General features: G+C 43.0%; 1 protein-coding gene and 1 long non-coding RNA gene across 6 annotated transcripts in view; one reads left to right on the top strand and one right to left on the bottom strand.

Moving 5' to 3' along the window:
• Positions 1–13,871, top strand: part of LOC146799176 (uncharacterized) — a 90,641-nt gene that overhangs the window by 55,390 nt on the left and 21,380 nt on the right. The window lies entirely within an intron of this gene.
• STON2 (stonin 2) overlaps positions 8,061–13,871 on the bottom strand; it is a 668,352-nt gene continuing 662,541 nt past the window's right edge. For all 5 annotated transcript variants that reach the window (XM_085626602.1, XM_085626605.1, XM_085626603.1 and 2 more), the window contains one exon: positions 8,061–13,344. In XM_085626602.1, the coding sequence (XP_085482728.1) occupies positions 13,267–13,344 (78 nt within the window). In that variant the 3' untranslated portion in view covers positions 8,061–13,266. The remainder of the gene's footprint in view (positions 13,345–13,871) is intronic.

Here is a 13,871-nt window from a genome sequence, read left to right as displayed (position 1 = left end):
AGAGCACAAGCACCTTAGCACTGGTTAGCAGTGGTAAAGTCCACAGAGTTCTAAGGCCAACACAAATGAATTCAGCAAAAAGTTGGAGGGTTAAGGAAACATGTCTAGGAATGACCCTGCAGAAAGGGCCAAATCCATCACATTTTCAATGGGCATGTATTGTTGCTCCCATTGAACAAAGCCTAGAAACAAAAATCATTCCTTCAGATGCTTACAGAGCAGCTATTTGTTGGTCTACTCTACTTTCCAGTCTGAACTGGACCTTGAGGAAAGTTTATTGTGGAAGTCATAAATGTTTGAAACTGTCATGAGCTATCTTGAACCCAAAATTCCACAGAAGCCTATTGAAAGAAAGAATGACGCAAACTGACTGTTTGGTATTATAATTATCTTTTGGACTAATGAAACTTGCCTTAGTGGCAGCCAAAGTATCGATGCAACATTATTTAAAGGTATCTCATCTCTTTTACACTCTACATGAACCGAGTAAGCTAGATCAGTGAAAGTGCTGAATTAGAAGGCAGTTCAATGGTGTCAAACATGCCTAATATTTGCAGATTGTCCTCTATTGTCAGAACATTTGGACAGCATCCATTTAAAAAAATAAAATGGATAAAGTAATAATTTTAATGTAATTTATAGAGCGCATAGCTACCTCATTTGAGGTGTCCCTGCTCTAGGTAATGGTGCCCACCCACCTCCATGCAGTTATCAAGCCCCCTACATCCTGAGCTGAAATAGAAACAGGTTTTCAGTTTCTTTCTGAACAGTTCTTCTGATTGGACCTGATGAACTGCTAAGGGCAGAGAATGCCACAATATGGGCACTAGGTAGCCGAATGACTTCTAACCCGAACATACTTTCTTAAATCTGGAAACAATTGCCAACATCACCACGGTTAATCTAAGGTTCCTCGAAGGTAGATAAGGTCTGACAAATGGGTGCAAATAACGTGGACCTTTGTTATTCGGGGCTTTATAGCAAAAACATAAGGCTTTAAAAGTGAATCGCTGTATTAATAAAAGCCAATGCAGCTGTTTGAGCGCAGCCTCTATGGACGCACGTCTTGGCAGATTCAGAATGAGCCTGGCCGCCGCATTCTGCACTCTTTGTAGTCTATTGATCTTGCCCTGTGTCACTGCAAGATATAAAACATTACAGTGGTCCAGCCGTGACACTATCAAGGCCTGAATCACTGTCTTTTTCCCGCCACTGCAGAAATTTGGTTGTCAAAAGATATTTTTTCATCCACCCAAATGCCGAGATTCTTGACTTTGGGGTCAGGTACAGGACCCAACTCCTTCGGCTACCAAGCAGTTGACCAGATGTTTGACGGGTTGCCCAAATCAGAACCTCTGTTTTTCCAGTGTTATGATTAAGGCAATTTAGGTCTATTTATTTAGCCATGTCAGCAATACAGAAGCAACCATACGGGTATCATTTTTTGACAGCATAATGATGAGCTGTGTATCATCAGCATATGACACGATCAAAAACCCAAAACGCTTGATTAAATCTGTCAAAGGTTGCACAAATACACTAAACAGGGTTGGACTCAAAGAGGAGCCCTGTGGCATCCCTTGCTTCAATGGGAGCACCCTTGACTGATGGGGCTTCTGTACCACCTGGAAGGTGTGCCCTTGCAAAAAAGAAGCAACCCATCGCAGTGCTTTATGTCCTACCCCACAATTTCAGAGTCTCTCTAACAAGATTCTATGGGACAAAGTGTCAAATGTGGCATTGAGATCCAACATCAACAGTGCTGCAGAATCACCAGTGTCCAAGATCTGGCAAATTGACTCTGTTGCCAGCAGTAAGGCAGACTCTGTGCTATATAAGGGGTGGAACTCCGATTGGGTTCTGTGTAAAAGGTCATGGCTCTCTATTAAGCTTGATTGCTTTCTCCGTAATTTTGGAGAATAGTGGTAGTAGCGAAACCGGCCGATAGTTTTTTGGTTTGGTGCGGTCCAGAAATGTTTTTTTTAGAAGAGGAACGACCACAGCATGTTTCCATCTCCTAGGTTCCTGGCCAAAGTTTAAAAAGTTATTGAACAATTCACCTAGAACTGGGTGGATCATCTTCAAGCCTTATTCCAAAATGGACAGAGAAGCTGGATCTCATGGAGAAGCTGACTTCATTGACTCGTATATTGCAGTTAGCTCTTCCACATCGATGGGTCTAAAACTGAGCAGCCTAGAGCTGTCCTTCGACCAGTTGAACCAAATGTTCAAACAGGGGGCGTATCTATGTCCTGCAGGAAAGGAGTCATATATATTGGCTACCTTACCCAGGAAGAACAGCGCCAAAGTGTTGCATCCTTCCTCTGTTGGGGTGGTTAAGGCTGAGAATGCCTTTAATGATGACAGTGAGTATGCTACCATAATTAGCTCACAGGAGGAATTTTGGGCCGTCTGGATTTTATTGATGTAGAAATCGCAGCAAGCTTTTTATAATGCAACCATGACAGATTTTTTTGGGCTACCTTGTAGTTCCTTTTACAAACAGGATCACACTCTTTGCGCTTTAAAAAAAAATACAAATAGGTCCTCATTGAACCGTTCAGCCGAGGGTCGTTGTCTATAAAAGGCCCGATTTCCAAAAGTGATTTGAGCTAGCGCTCCATGAATCCATTTATCTACTTATTCATCGGCTGTATCGGTGCAACTATCCTGCTTAGGATGGGTACCAGACAAAGCGCAGCATACGTAATATCTAACAATTTGGTCATTGCCATTTTTGGTTTAAATCCGGAACCTACAAGGCTGCCGTGGCTAATTAAGGTTAATAGTCTTTCTCTTAGTTGGATCTTTCGGTTAGCCATATGCAGAAAGTTACCCTTTCCTTGTCACACCCACCACTGGACTCAAAATTATTATTATTTGGATACTTATTAAGCGCTACAAATCACTCTGAAAGGTTCTCAAGGTGCGGTGCCGGACTTCCGGAGCTATACTAACAGTGGAGCTGCTACAGGTTAAAACATCCATGTTTGGAGGGCTTTTTTAAAGTGTCTATGATTAGTGCAGACCCGAAGCTGTAGGGGGAGCTGGTTCCAGTATTGGAGAGCTAAGTATGAAAATGATCTTCCACCATTTCTGGCGGTGCGTGTCGAATGGCGATGTAACAGGTGTTTCCCGCAGGACCGTAGATTCCTAGTCGGAGCATACCAATTAAGTTTTCTCTGTAGATACAGGGGACCATTTCCATATAGAGATTTGTGTGCTAGGCAAAGGAGTTTAAATGAAGTACACTTTTGTATTGGCAGCCAATGGAGCCTTCTTAGGATGGGACCTAAAGGTGATAGGGGAGGAAGATGGCATACTAGACGTGCTGCAGTGTTTTGGACCACCTGAAGTTTAGTAAACAGTTCTTCATTCATGGAGGCCATTAAGCATTTCCGTAGTCCAGACGACCAATAATCAGGGCCTGGACTAGGGATTCTCTAGATCTGAGTGGAATCCACTGAAATACTTTGTGTAGGGCCGTGGTACTCATAGTACGGCCCGTGGGCCGCCAGCAGCCCGGCAGGCCTTCCTTGGCGGCCCACGAACCTTGCAGGTAATGTACCCATGGCCCCCCAGAAGAGAGAGAAAGTGGAGCGAGAGAGAGGGATCGAGAGAGAGTGGATCGAGAGAGAGTGGAGAGAGAAAGTGGAGAGAGAAAGTGGAGAGAGAGAGAGAGTGGAGATAGAGAGAGTGGAGAGAGAGTGGAGAGCGAGAGAAAGAGATAGAAAGACAGTGGAGAGAGAGTGGGGGAAATAGAGAAAGAGAGACTGACTGACTGAGAGACTGACAGAGAGACTGACTAAGAGAGACTGACTGAGAGAGAGACTGACTGAGAGACTGACAGAGAGAGAGAGAGAGAGAGAGAGACTAACAGAGAGATCGTGAGAGACTGACTGACAGAGAGAAACTGACTGACAGAGAGAGACTGACTGACAGAGAAACTGACAGAGAGAGACTGACTGACATTGAGACTGACAGAGAGAGAGAGAGAGAGAGAGAAAAAGAGAGACTGACTGACAGAGAGACAGAGAGAGAGAGACTGACAGAGAGAGAGACTGACTGACTGAGAGAGACTGACAGAGAGAGAGAGAGACCGACAGAAAGAGAGACTTACTGACAGAGAGAGACTGACTGACAGAGAGAGACTGACTGACTGACAGAGCGAGACTGACAGAGAGAGACTGACTGAAAGAGAGAGACTGACTGACAGAGAGATAGAGAGACTGACTGAGAGACTGACTGACTGAGAGAGAGAAAGAGACTGACAGAGAGAGAGAGAGAGAGAGAGAGAGAGGGAGAGAGAGAGAGAGGGGGCTGACTGACAGAGGGAGACTGTCTGACTGACAGAGAGACAGACAGAGAGACTGACAGAGATGTAGAGACTGACTAAGAGACTGACTGACTAAGAGGCTGACTGACAGAGAGAAACTGAGAGAGAGACTGACTGAGAGAGAGACTGACTGACTAAGAGAGACACTGACTGACAGAAAGAGAGAGACTGACTGACTGAGACTGACTGACAGAGACTGACTGAGACTGACAGAGAGAGACTGACTGAGAGAGAGACTGACTGGCAGAGACTGACATAGAGAGACTGACTGGGAGAGAGACTGATTGGGAGGGAGACTGACTGACAGAGAGATACTGACTGACAGAGAAACTGAATGACAGAGAGAGAGAGAGAGTGACTGACTGACAGAGAGACTGACTCACCGACAGAGAGTGAGACTGACTGAGGGAGAGAGAGACTGACTGACTAAGAGAGAGAGAGACTGACAGAGAGAGACTGACTGACTGGGAGAGAGACTGACTGACTGGGAGGGAGACTGACTGACAGAGAGAGACTGACTGACAGAGAGACTGAATGACAGAGACTGACTGAGACTGACAGAGAGAGACTGACTGAGAGAGAGACTGACTGGCAGAGACTGACATAGAGAGACTGACTGGGAGAGAGACTGATTGGGAGGGAGACTGACTGACAGAGAGATACTGACTGACAGAGAGACTGAATGACAGAGAGAGAGTGACTGACTGACAGAGAGACTGACTCACCGACAGAGAGTGAGACTGACTGAGGGAGAGAGAGACTGACTGACTAAGAGAGAGAGAGACTGACAGAGAGAGACTGACTGACTGGGAGAGAGACTGACTGACTGGGAGGGAGACTGACTGACAGAGAGAGACTGACTGACAGAGAGACTGAATGACAGAGAGAGAGAGTGACTGACTGACAGAGAGACTGACTGACAGAGAGAGAGACTGACTGAGGGAGAGAGAGACTTACTGACTAAGAGAGAGAGACTGATTAAGAGAGAGAGACTCACTGACTGAGAGAGAGAGAGAGACAGAGAGAGAGAGAGAGAGAGAGAGACTTACAGAGAGTGAGAAAGACTGACAGAGAGAGACTGACAGGGAGAGAGAGAGACTGACTGAGACTGGCAGAGAGACTGACTGACTGACAGAGAGAGAGAGACAGACAGACAGAGAGAGAGAGAGAGAGAGAGACTGACAGAGAGAGACTGGCTGAGAGAGAGAAACTGACTGATTGGGAGAGAATGACAGAGAGAGAGAGAGAGACTGGCTGAGAGAGAGAGAGAAAGACTGATTGAGAGAGAGGGACTGACTGACAGAGAGAGGCTGTGATGGAATTGGGGTCAAAGTGTGTATGAAGCTATGCAATGCCTCTTAAGATTGCTATTGTCTGCTAATAAAAATGTATTATCAAAATGTGCTCTTTGTAGTTACATCTGCTTTTTTAATACTGCATTGTCGCATTGTCTAATGTTTTGAAACAGGTTTGATTTTTTTTACTCTAGCCCCGCCCCCACTGACCCCACCCCTACCGGTGCGGCCCTAGGCCTCAAACCACACTGTAATTTTGGCCCCCGACAGAAAGTTTGTGAGTACCCATGGTGTAGGGCATGCATAATGACAAAACATGTACCTGAGATGTGGTTTACATGTCCCTCATTGACAATTTCTCATCTACTATTATTCCTAGATTTCTTACTGTTGTCTTTGGAACGAGCTTAGACTAATGGGCCGCCAGTAATCTGGCAAGAACTTTCCCAAACAGTACAACCTCTGTTTTACTTGCATTGAGTTGTAGACAATGCTGCTGCATCCATTTGGTAATATGATTCATGCAGTCTTGGAATCTTATTTTAGTCTCTTCTGGCTTGGGTCCCATTGTGATGACCAGCTGCGTGTCACTGGCATAGGAGATAATATCAATGCCATTTGATTTTATCAATTGTGCAAGTGGTGCCACATATATATTGAAAAGAGTAGGGCTCAACGCCGATTCCTGTGGTCCTCCCTGTCCAAGGATATAATTGCATCAAATGTATCCGTCCCTTCAGAAACTTCTTTAGCCAGCCAAGGGCTTTCCCTCCAACACCAATCTCTTCAAGTATTTTAGTTAGGACTACATGGGAATTGGTGTCGAATGCAGCTGACAGATCCAATTGGACCAGGATTGCTGAGTGTCCATTGTCAAGAGAAAGTCTTATGTTGTCTAGTACTTCAGATAATGTTGTTTGAGTGCTATGCCATGCACGTAAACCTGACTGAGAAGGGTCGAGAAATTGTCGACTTTTTATGTATGTCATCAATTGTGTGTTCACCAATGTTTCCAACACTTTCCCCAAAAAAGGTAGTAGGGAGATCGGTCTAAAATGTACTAGTTCTCTAGGATCTGCCGTTGTTTTTTTGTGAATAGGTTTGACCCTCACTGATTTCCAGTTTACTGGAACTACTTCCAGATTTAATGAAAGATTGAGCAAGTCTCTGAGGCTGTGCAGTAATACAGGGGCAAGGGTAGACATAATATAGGAAGGAGACAGGTCTTTCAATGATGTTGTCCTAACCCTAGTTCAATTTTTCTCCATGGCCTGCCTGGGTTTGAGGCTCTTGCTGCTACTTTTGTCCCTATGTTTTTTTTTCTAGCTGGTTGGACCTCCTTCTGGATTTCTAGATCTGGATTCAGCTTGGCTCTTTTCTTCTTCCTGGTCTCAGGAGGAGTTTGGTATCTAGCTTCGATAAAGAGCTACAAGATTGCCAAAACGTTTTGATCCCTTTGTGGGGTTTTTCTCATAAATGGGACAATCTTAAGGAGACAGTCCACACCTTCCACGCATACTGTTCTCTAAAAAGTGGTTTCACGATTACTGAGAGGAGTTACCACTTCGGACAATCACAAAGGCAACTTAGCAGACCTTGTCAGTGTCCAGTCCTTTAAAACAATACAGGTTACTATGCTGAATATCCATCGCAAGTACATTGCCACAATATTTAGGAGTAGAGGTAAAATGATGATTAATCTAACTCCTTGTGTCCTTGTGGAAAGAAAAGCTACATTTCCAATAAAATGTATTCACACAAAAGAGTCAACTAAAAGCACTAAGTAATGTAAGGTGTACATTTTCAATCAAAACTTTTCAGTGAAAGAGTGTCTATTGAAAGTTATTTCACCAATATAATTTCACTAAAACTCCTTGATCCAAGTCAGGTGTTATTTCTATATGTTTTCTTCTTCTTCACAGCAGCGCAGAGGAAACAGTGGATTGCTGAATTGAGTGTTGGTTTTAGGGAATGACTATTGTGCATGCTTTACCTTTGTATTTGTTACACTCTTTCTCAACACATCTCATATCCTGTGCTTTCTTTCGAATTCTGCTGCTATTAGTTTTCCATACACTGCGAAGCACCGTCTTCTGTGTTGCGTACTTCCAATGTATATATTGTTGGTCTCTCCATCCTCTTTACGGCAGCGATGCACTCTACAAGTGAAGCGGAACTTGAACCCATGTCCAAGTAGAGTAGTCATCCATAATATTCAACTGGTTAATGGCTTTGTGGCTCGGACAGAGGTCACAAAATATATAAATAGCATAGAATGTGCCCAGTGAATCATGTTAACATTTGCTCTCCTTTCAGTCAATAATAATATCCCACCACATACATTATTTCCATTATTGCCATTGCATTGCACATTTCTACAGAGATTTCTCCCCCAGTGTTAGTTCACCCCATTAACAGGAAAACTCGCATTTTACATGAAAAAGAACACTTTATTTCATATATTTTCTACAGTTCAGTATAAATGACACATACAACAGCACTGTTCCTCTTGGGAAGTGCCTTAAAGTTTTAGCCAGTGTGACGACCACCTTGTAAAATAAAGACACAAGTGATTACAAAATGTTACCAATGAGAATCAATTACAATAGTGCAATAGGTGTTACAGTAATGGGCGCAAAAACAGGAAGTAAGGGATCTGTTCTGCAGACTTCCTGTCCAGCTGAACAGAGCACAAGGAGAGCAGCAATCCTACCTTGCAACTTTGTGGACAGACAAATTATACTGGTGCACACTTGAAGCACAGATCTCAAGGTGGCTTTTCAAAACAAAACCAGCGTTAAAGATCAACATATTATTTTAATCTTTTGAACTGTTTGTGAAGGAGTAGCGATTTCTGCTATCGACAAGAGTTCTGAGTGTTAACTGTGGGGCAATTGAGGGAATTCCGGACATGAGAAGTACTACCTTTAAGCCATTACCTATACTGTAATAGACATGGGTCAACAGTGGAAGTGGCTACCTCTCAGGTTGAGTGGCAACTGTGGGGCAATTGCGGGAAATGCCAGATATAAGAAGTACTACTCTTTAGGCATCAACTATATTGTAATGGACACAAGTCAACAGTAAAAGTGGTTGCCACCGGTTTGACACATGTTTACAGAACCTCAAGCCTCCTGAGATCTAGTTGAAATTGAGATCAAGATGGTACTGATGGTACGGGACCTTAATTAATTAAGTCTGCATTATTGTTGAGTGGACAGAATAACACAGGTTGATGTCTTCTTCAACCCATTCACCTGAGAACTGCACTCTGCGTTACTAAAACAAAGCACTATCACCCTTGACACCAATTAATACAATTGTTTCAAGACTTAACCGATATACCTTGAGTCAAGTAGGCATGGCAATTGAATTCAGTAGGAGCCAGAGAAGCTCTGTCATGGAAGTTTGCATTACCACTGCCCATGCTATACAGTCTATGAATACAACAAGGACTTCAGATAACAGAGCAGTAAATCCTGCTGCTCTCATGAATACATTGCCAAATTTGTAGAGTGAGAAGTGCAGGGGTATAAAGTTTTGTCTTAGGAGCCAACCACCAGCCCTACCCAATGCTGGGGTTGCTGAATACCAAGGCTGCCGTTTTTAGTTTACCTCATGCATCTTCATTTTACCACCCGTTACTTTTTGTTCTTTATCTCACTTTTGCAGGATCTCTTTTTATTCCTGCTTTCTGTCTTTGTCATTTTTCCCTATCTTTATCTTCCTGTTTCTTTTTCTCTTTTTACTGTGTTTTCTCTGTAACTCTGGATCAGAGTTTGAAGATGAAAAATTAGTCCTGGACCCCACAAATGCCTGCCAGTGCCCACCAACTGCAGGCACCAGCACAAATTATGCACTGCACATATACACCATGCACACAAGTGCACTCACATACACACATGCACACACTGAGTAAAGAAAGACCACTTTCCCTATAGAGTGTAAAGGTGTGACCAGGATTGTGGAACAATCATTCCATCATCTAAAACTACGCTCCTCTAATTTCAGATCCAGGGCTAGAACACAAACCTATCTGATCTAGTGACTGTCTTCAACATAGAGATGACTGTCATATCTAGAAAGGGCTTGGAGGTGACCACATCCACAAAGTCACGTTTGTCTTTGTCACATTATGCTTCTCTGACTGGGTTGGAACATGAAGCAACAAGTCATAATTGCCACATGTCAGTGCATATGACTGAAGTGTCCCCCAAACATCCCCATGCTTCCATTGTGGAGCTGCATGTGTGGTGGATATTGCCTTGCCTAACTTTGCCTCCCCACCATGATGGAGCTCCATTTACTCCTAATGCAGTCCCGCACCACCTTCAAAGCCATTTGCATCATCTACAGATCCATCATAAAAGGTAGCCCTGCCAATCTGGTGGACTAGCTCACCATTTGTGCTGGCACTTGGCACACCTGCTGCCAGGATGCTGTAAACATGAAGATGAAGATGTGCAAGAAAGAATAAAACATGAGGCAACAGGCCGTCTCCATCTGTACACTCAGGATCTGGAATGACATCCCTCTATCCATGAGGACAGCCCGTACTCATGTTCAGTTTAGGAAAGATCCGATGGCACTCCAACACTGCATTGTGACCATCCCCTACAGAAGTCAGCACCATGAACCTAGAATCAATCACTCAGACCTATCATTGTCTTTGACCCTGCATGGCCCTCCACTCTCTTCAGCTAGATTCGCACTATACCGAGATCACATACATACATGCATAGCTACATCTTATTACACATTGGAGGTGTTGCTTTGTCTTACATACTTACTGAACACTCAAATGCACTACTTAGTACGTGATGGGATTTACCCATGTATTAATACTAAATTTTGGAGCTTGTTGTAAAAAATATTATGAAGTAGTATCTTTGCTTTCTCTTGGCATTAAGCTGCTCCTAATGTGGTAAAGTTTTCATGCAACTAGATTGATTTAGTCGGCATGACGCCCATGCCAGTAGTGCAGTTTGGCATCAGGAACACCCTTCAATTGAAATGCTCCTGTGAAAAAATGCTTGTCACGGCTCCCTGTTGCACTCATTTCATCTTATGGGCTTGTGGCATGACTACATTAATGATGGAGAGGACTGGTCTCTTCCGGAAGTAAAGGAAACTTGGAGAGAAACTCTCCAGGTTTGCCCCATGACTGAGATACAGCACCCTCCTAGGTGCTGCAGGTGTGTTGGGGAAATCCATGTCTTCTGTAGAACACCTGCAAATTTAGAGTAGGAACTATGTTGGACTTTGTGTTGCAGAGATGTTCTGCAGGATGGGCTGAAGGCCAACAGCAAATGTAATGTCATTCTTGGGAAGTACATGTCTGAGTTGGTGTCACTCAGGCAAATCAGTGGATTTATCTGAGTACCCGGGGACAGCTTTAAATGACTGGTGTACTTTATAAAGCACACACTTCTAACATATCTACCCCTTCCTGATAACACAGCTGGTTTCCAATATCTTATATCAAACTACTTTCACGGTATGGAAAATAAACACAAATGGAGGCAAAACTCGAGCATAGTTTATGGTACAGAATACGCATTCTCCATGAAAATCTGCACAAACTATTCAGCCCTTAGTGAGAAATTTAAAGCAGACGCAATACCATAAGAAGATGGTGTGGCAAAATGCGATGTAGTCGCGATGTAGTTGCCATAGATTGAAAGTTAGAAAAATTATAACATTGTGAGCTCCACTGAAGTCGCTTGGGGCTAATAATGGCTTGTAAACGCCTTTTACTCCAACATTCGAATGTCTGACTTTTTGTTTCCCACTTTTTAGTTGAAACATCTACCAACAGTGGGTAGATTGTTCTAATAGCCCTATAGCTCTTCTGCCTTAGGCTATACTAGCTGTTAAAGGCCCTCGCCCTGCTTATAGGCCCTAACCTGGAGTTTAGGATTATAACTCGGGTTCGGGGCCTTTAACAACTGGCTTAGTCATCAGCAACGGGCTATAAGGCTATATTAAGACATGTCTGGTGTTTCAATTATGACATTCTACACTTTTAGTTAAAGCTAAGAATAGCGGTTGTGTTCCCAAGACAGTTTACATGCCTATAGCTTCAGCCTGTGATTAGGAGTGGGCAAAAAAAACAAATTATCTCCTGTAGAAATTATCGTTGAAAAATCACACTCCCGAAGCACAATCACATGAAAGCAACTTTTCACTTATTCCACTCCCCAAGCTCCGCCAAAAAGAATTAGTAAGGATTTGAAAATTTAAAAGTGTGGATTTTAAAAGGCTCCTTCATAACATTTTCAACGTTTACAGTCGGGACCTTATGTTTCAAAAAGGTGTAAATAATATGTATAATACATACATTTGTTTTAGCAAACAATGCTAACTTTTTAAAGTCAAAAATATTACATATACCTTATCAGGTATGCAGCCAACCTGTTTTTGAACTGATAAATATCTTGTACAGCTTTTAGAAAGGTTTGCCTTGTTTGTTAAAAAACTAGAAAGAACACGGGCACGATTTCAACACACCAGCCCATTCTTGTGTAAAAACACAGAAATACATTTTTAGCCTTTGAATAAATACCGTTTTCCGAAGTTAGAAACGTATTTAAAAGCGAATAGGAACGATAGCGATTTTTTTAAACTTTCTAAATAGGCCTGAAAAACAAGCTTCTTAAACAGATAAAAAATTACTATCACATTTTTTTTTAAAACAGTGAACACTTTGTAAAAGATTATGCAATGTATGTAGCAGTTTCGGGTGATAAAAATATTCCCAAAGTTATTTTGGAATTTTAAAATGGGGCGTTTCTAATTAGTTAGGAAATGTGCATGGATTTTCATGTCACCTACTGCAGAAAGAAAAATCACCAAGTATCACCAGGGAAAATCCCACCTGCAGCAAACAATTGTTTTTGGAAAACATGGTATAGACTGGCAAGGTAAAAAGGGTAAAAATTCAGAGTTATTTAATGTTGGGCGAAATATTTCACCCACCTCTAGTAGTGTGTAAGATTATCATGAGGAATGTATTATTTCGAATATCCATAAAGAGCAATAGGACACCTTTCATTCGCATTGGGTCTCAAATTCCACAAGAATTAGTGTACCTGGGCGGCTTACAATGCATGGGGCCCTGGCGTATCCAGTGCTTCCAGTGCTAGGGATGCCCTGATATAGTCTAAGGAGGGCTGGCAGACGGACCACTGTTTGGCTCATGATTATCCTCATACTTCTGCAGGAGTCCGATCTTGAAGGGAACAAGACGTCCACGATATCTGAAATTCATGTCACATCCGGTCCACTAGGCCTTGAAGGATGTTTTTTCAGCTTCATACAAGGACAGTCCTGCCTCTTGTAGCTCACAAGAGAGGGACATGGGAGGAGGGAAGTCTATGATGGGGTATCTGGAGGGTCTAAGGAAAGGCAAAGCAGCCTACACCACCACCACCGACCATAATATCGCACTGTAGGTAGGAGGGCGCAGACAGAAGAATCCATTGCCTGCCCTATAGCCCAGAGTTGTGCTCCTCCTCAGCAATTGGTGTCTCCAGGCTTCAGTCGGAAGTCAATGAGGAAATCTCCCCATCAAATTATGCGGCCGACTGCTCCGTTCGTACTGTAAAGGCGCCCATGTCTTCCCATCCTTCGGGGCTACTGCATGGCACATTCCTTAGGATTGTCGACATCGTCAACCTCGAGGTCCAAGCTCTTCTTCTGCTCGATCTCCACCTGAAAGGCAGAATGGCAAAGAATGAACAGGCAGCAGAGTCACTGTGGTTTCTGATTCAGATCTCTTTACAATCTGATAAGCTCTAATTGGGTTATCATTCACACTTGTCCTCATCGTATAATTCTGCTAGTCATCGCAGCAGTATCCATCTGTATCCATTTATCTATCACTATGCCCACCCTCTTTTACTTCGTCACCCAATTCCACCCATCCATCAACGAACCCATCCATCAATTCATCCATCCACACACCCCTCTCATCATCACTCCATTTGTCTATCAGTCCATCCTCTACACATCAAATCTTTGCACTGTATGCTTGTCAAGATCGTCATTTCTTGTGTCATTACACATGGACAGATTGCAAGGCCTTACATATTTAGAAGTTTAATAAAGTGCTACATGTCTTAAGCCACTTCAAAGCGTTGACGACAAAAAGAAAATCAGGAGAATTAAAGTCCTCAAAACATTAAAAGTTTAATCCAGTGCTTAGAGAAACCTGGCTGCAGTTCTTGTATTTCAAGGTC

Source organism: Triturus cristatus, chromosome 9 (assembly GCF_964204655.1).
Source record: "Triturus cristatus chromosome 9, aTriCri1.1, whole genome shotgun sequence".
Classification (NCBI taxonomy): domain Eukaryota; kingdom Metazoa; phylum Chordata; class Amphibia; order Caudata; family Salamandridae; genus Triturus; species Triturus cristatus.
The sequence above is the reverse complement of the archived record's forward strand: the minus strand, read 5'-3'. Positions and strand labels throughout refer to the sequence as shown.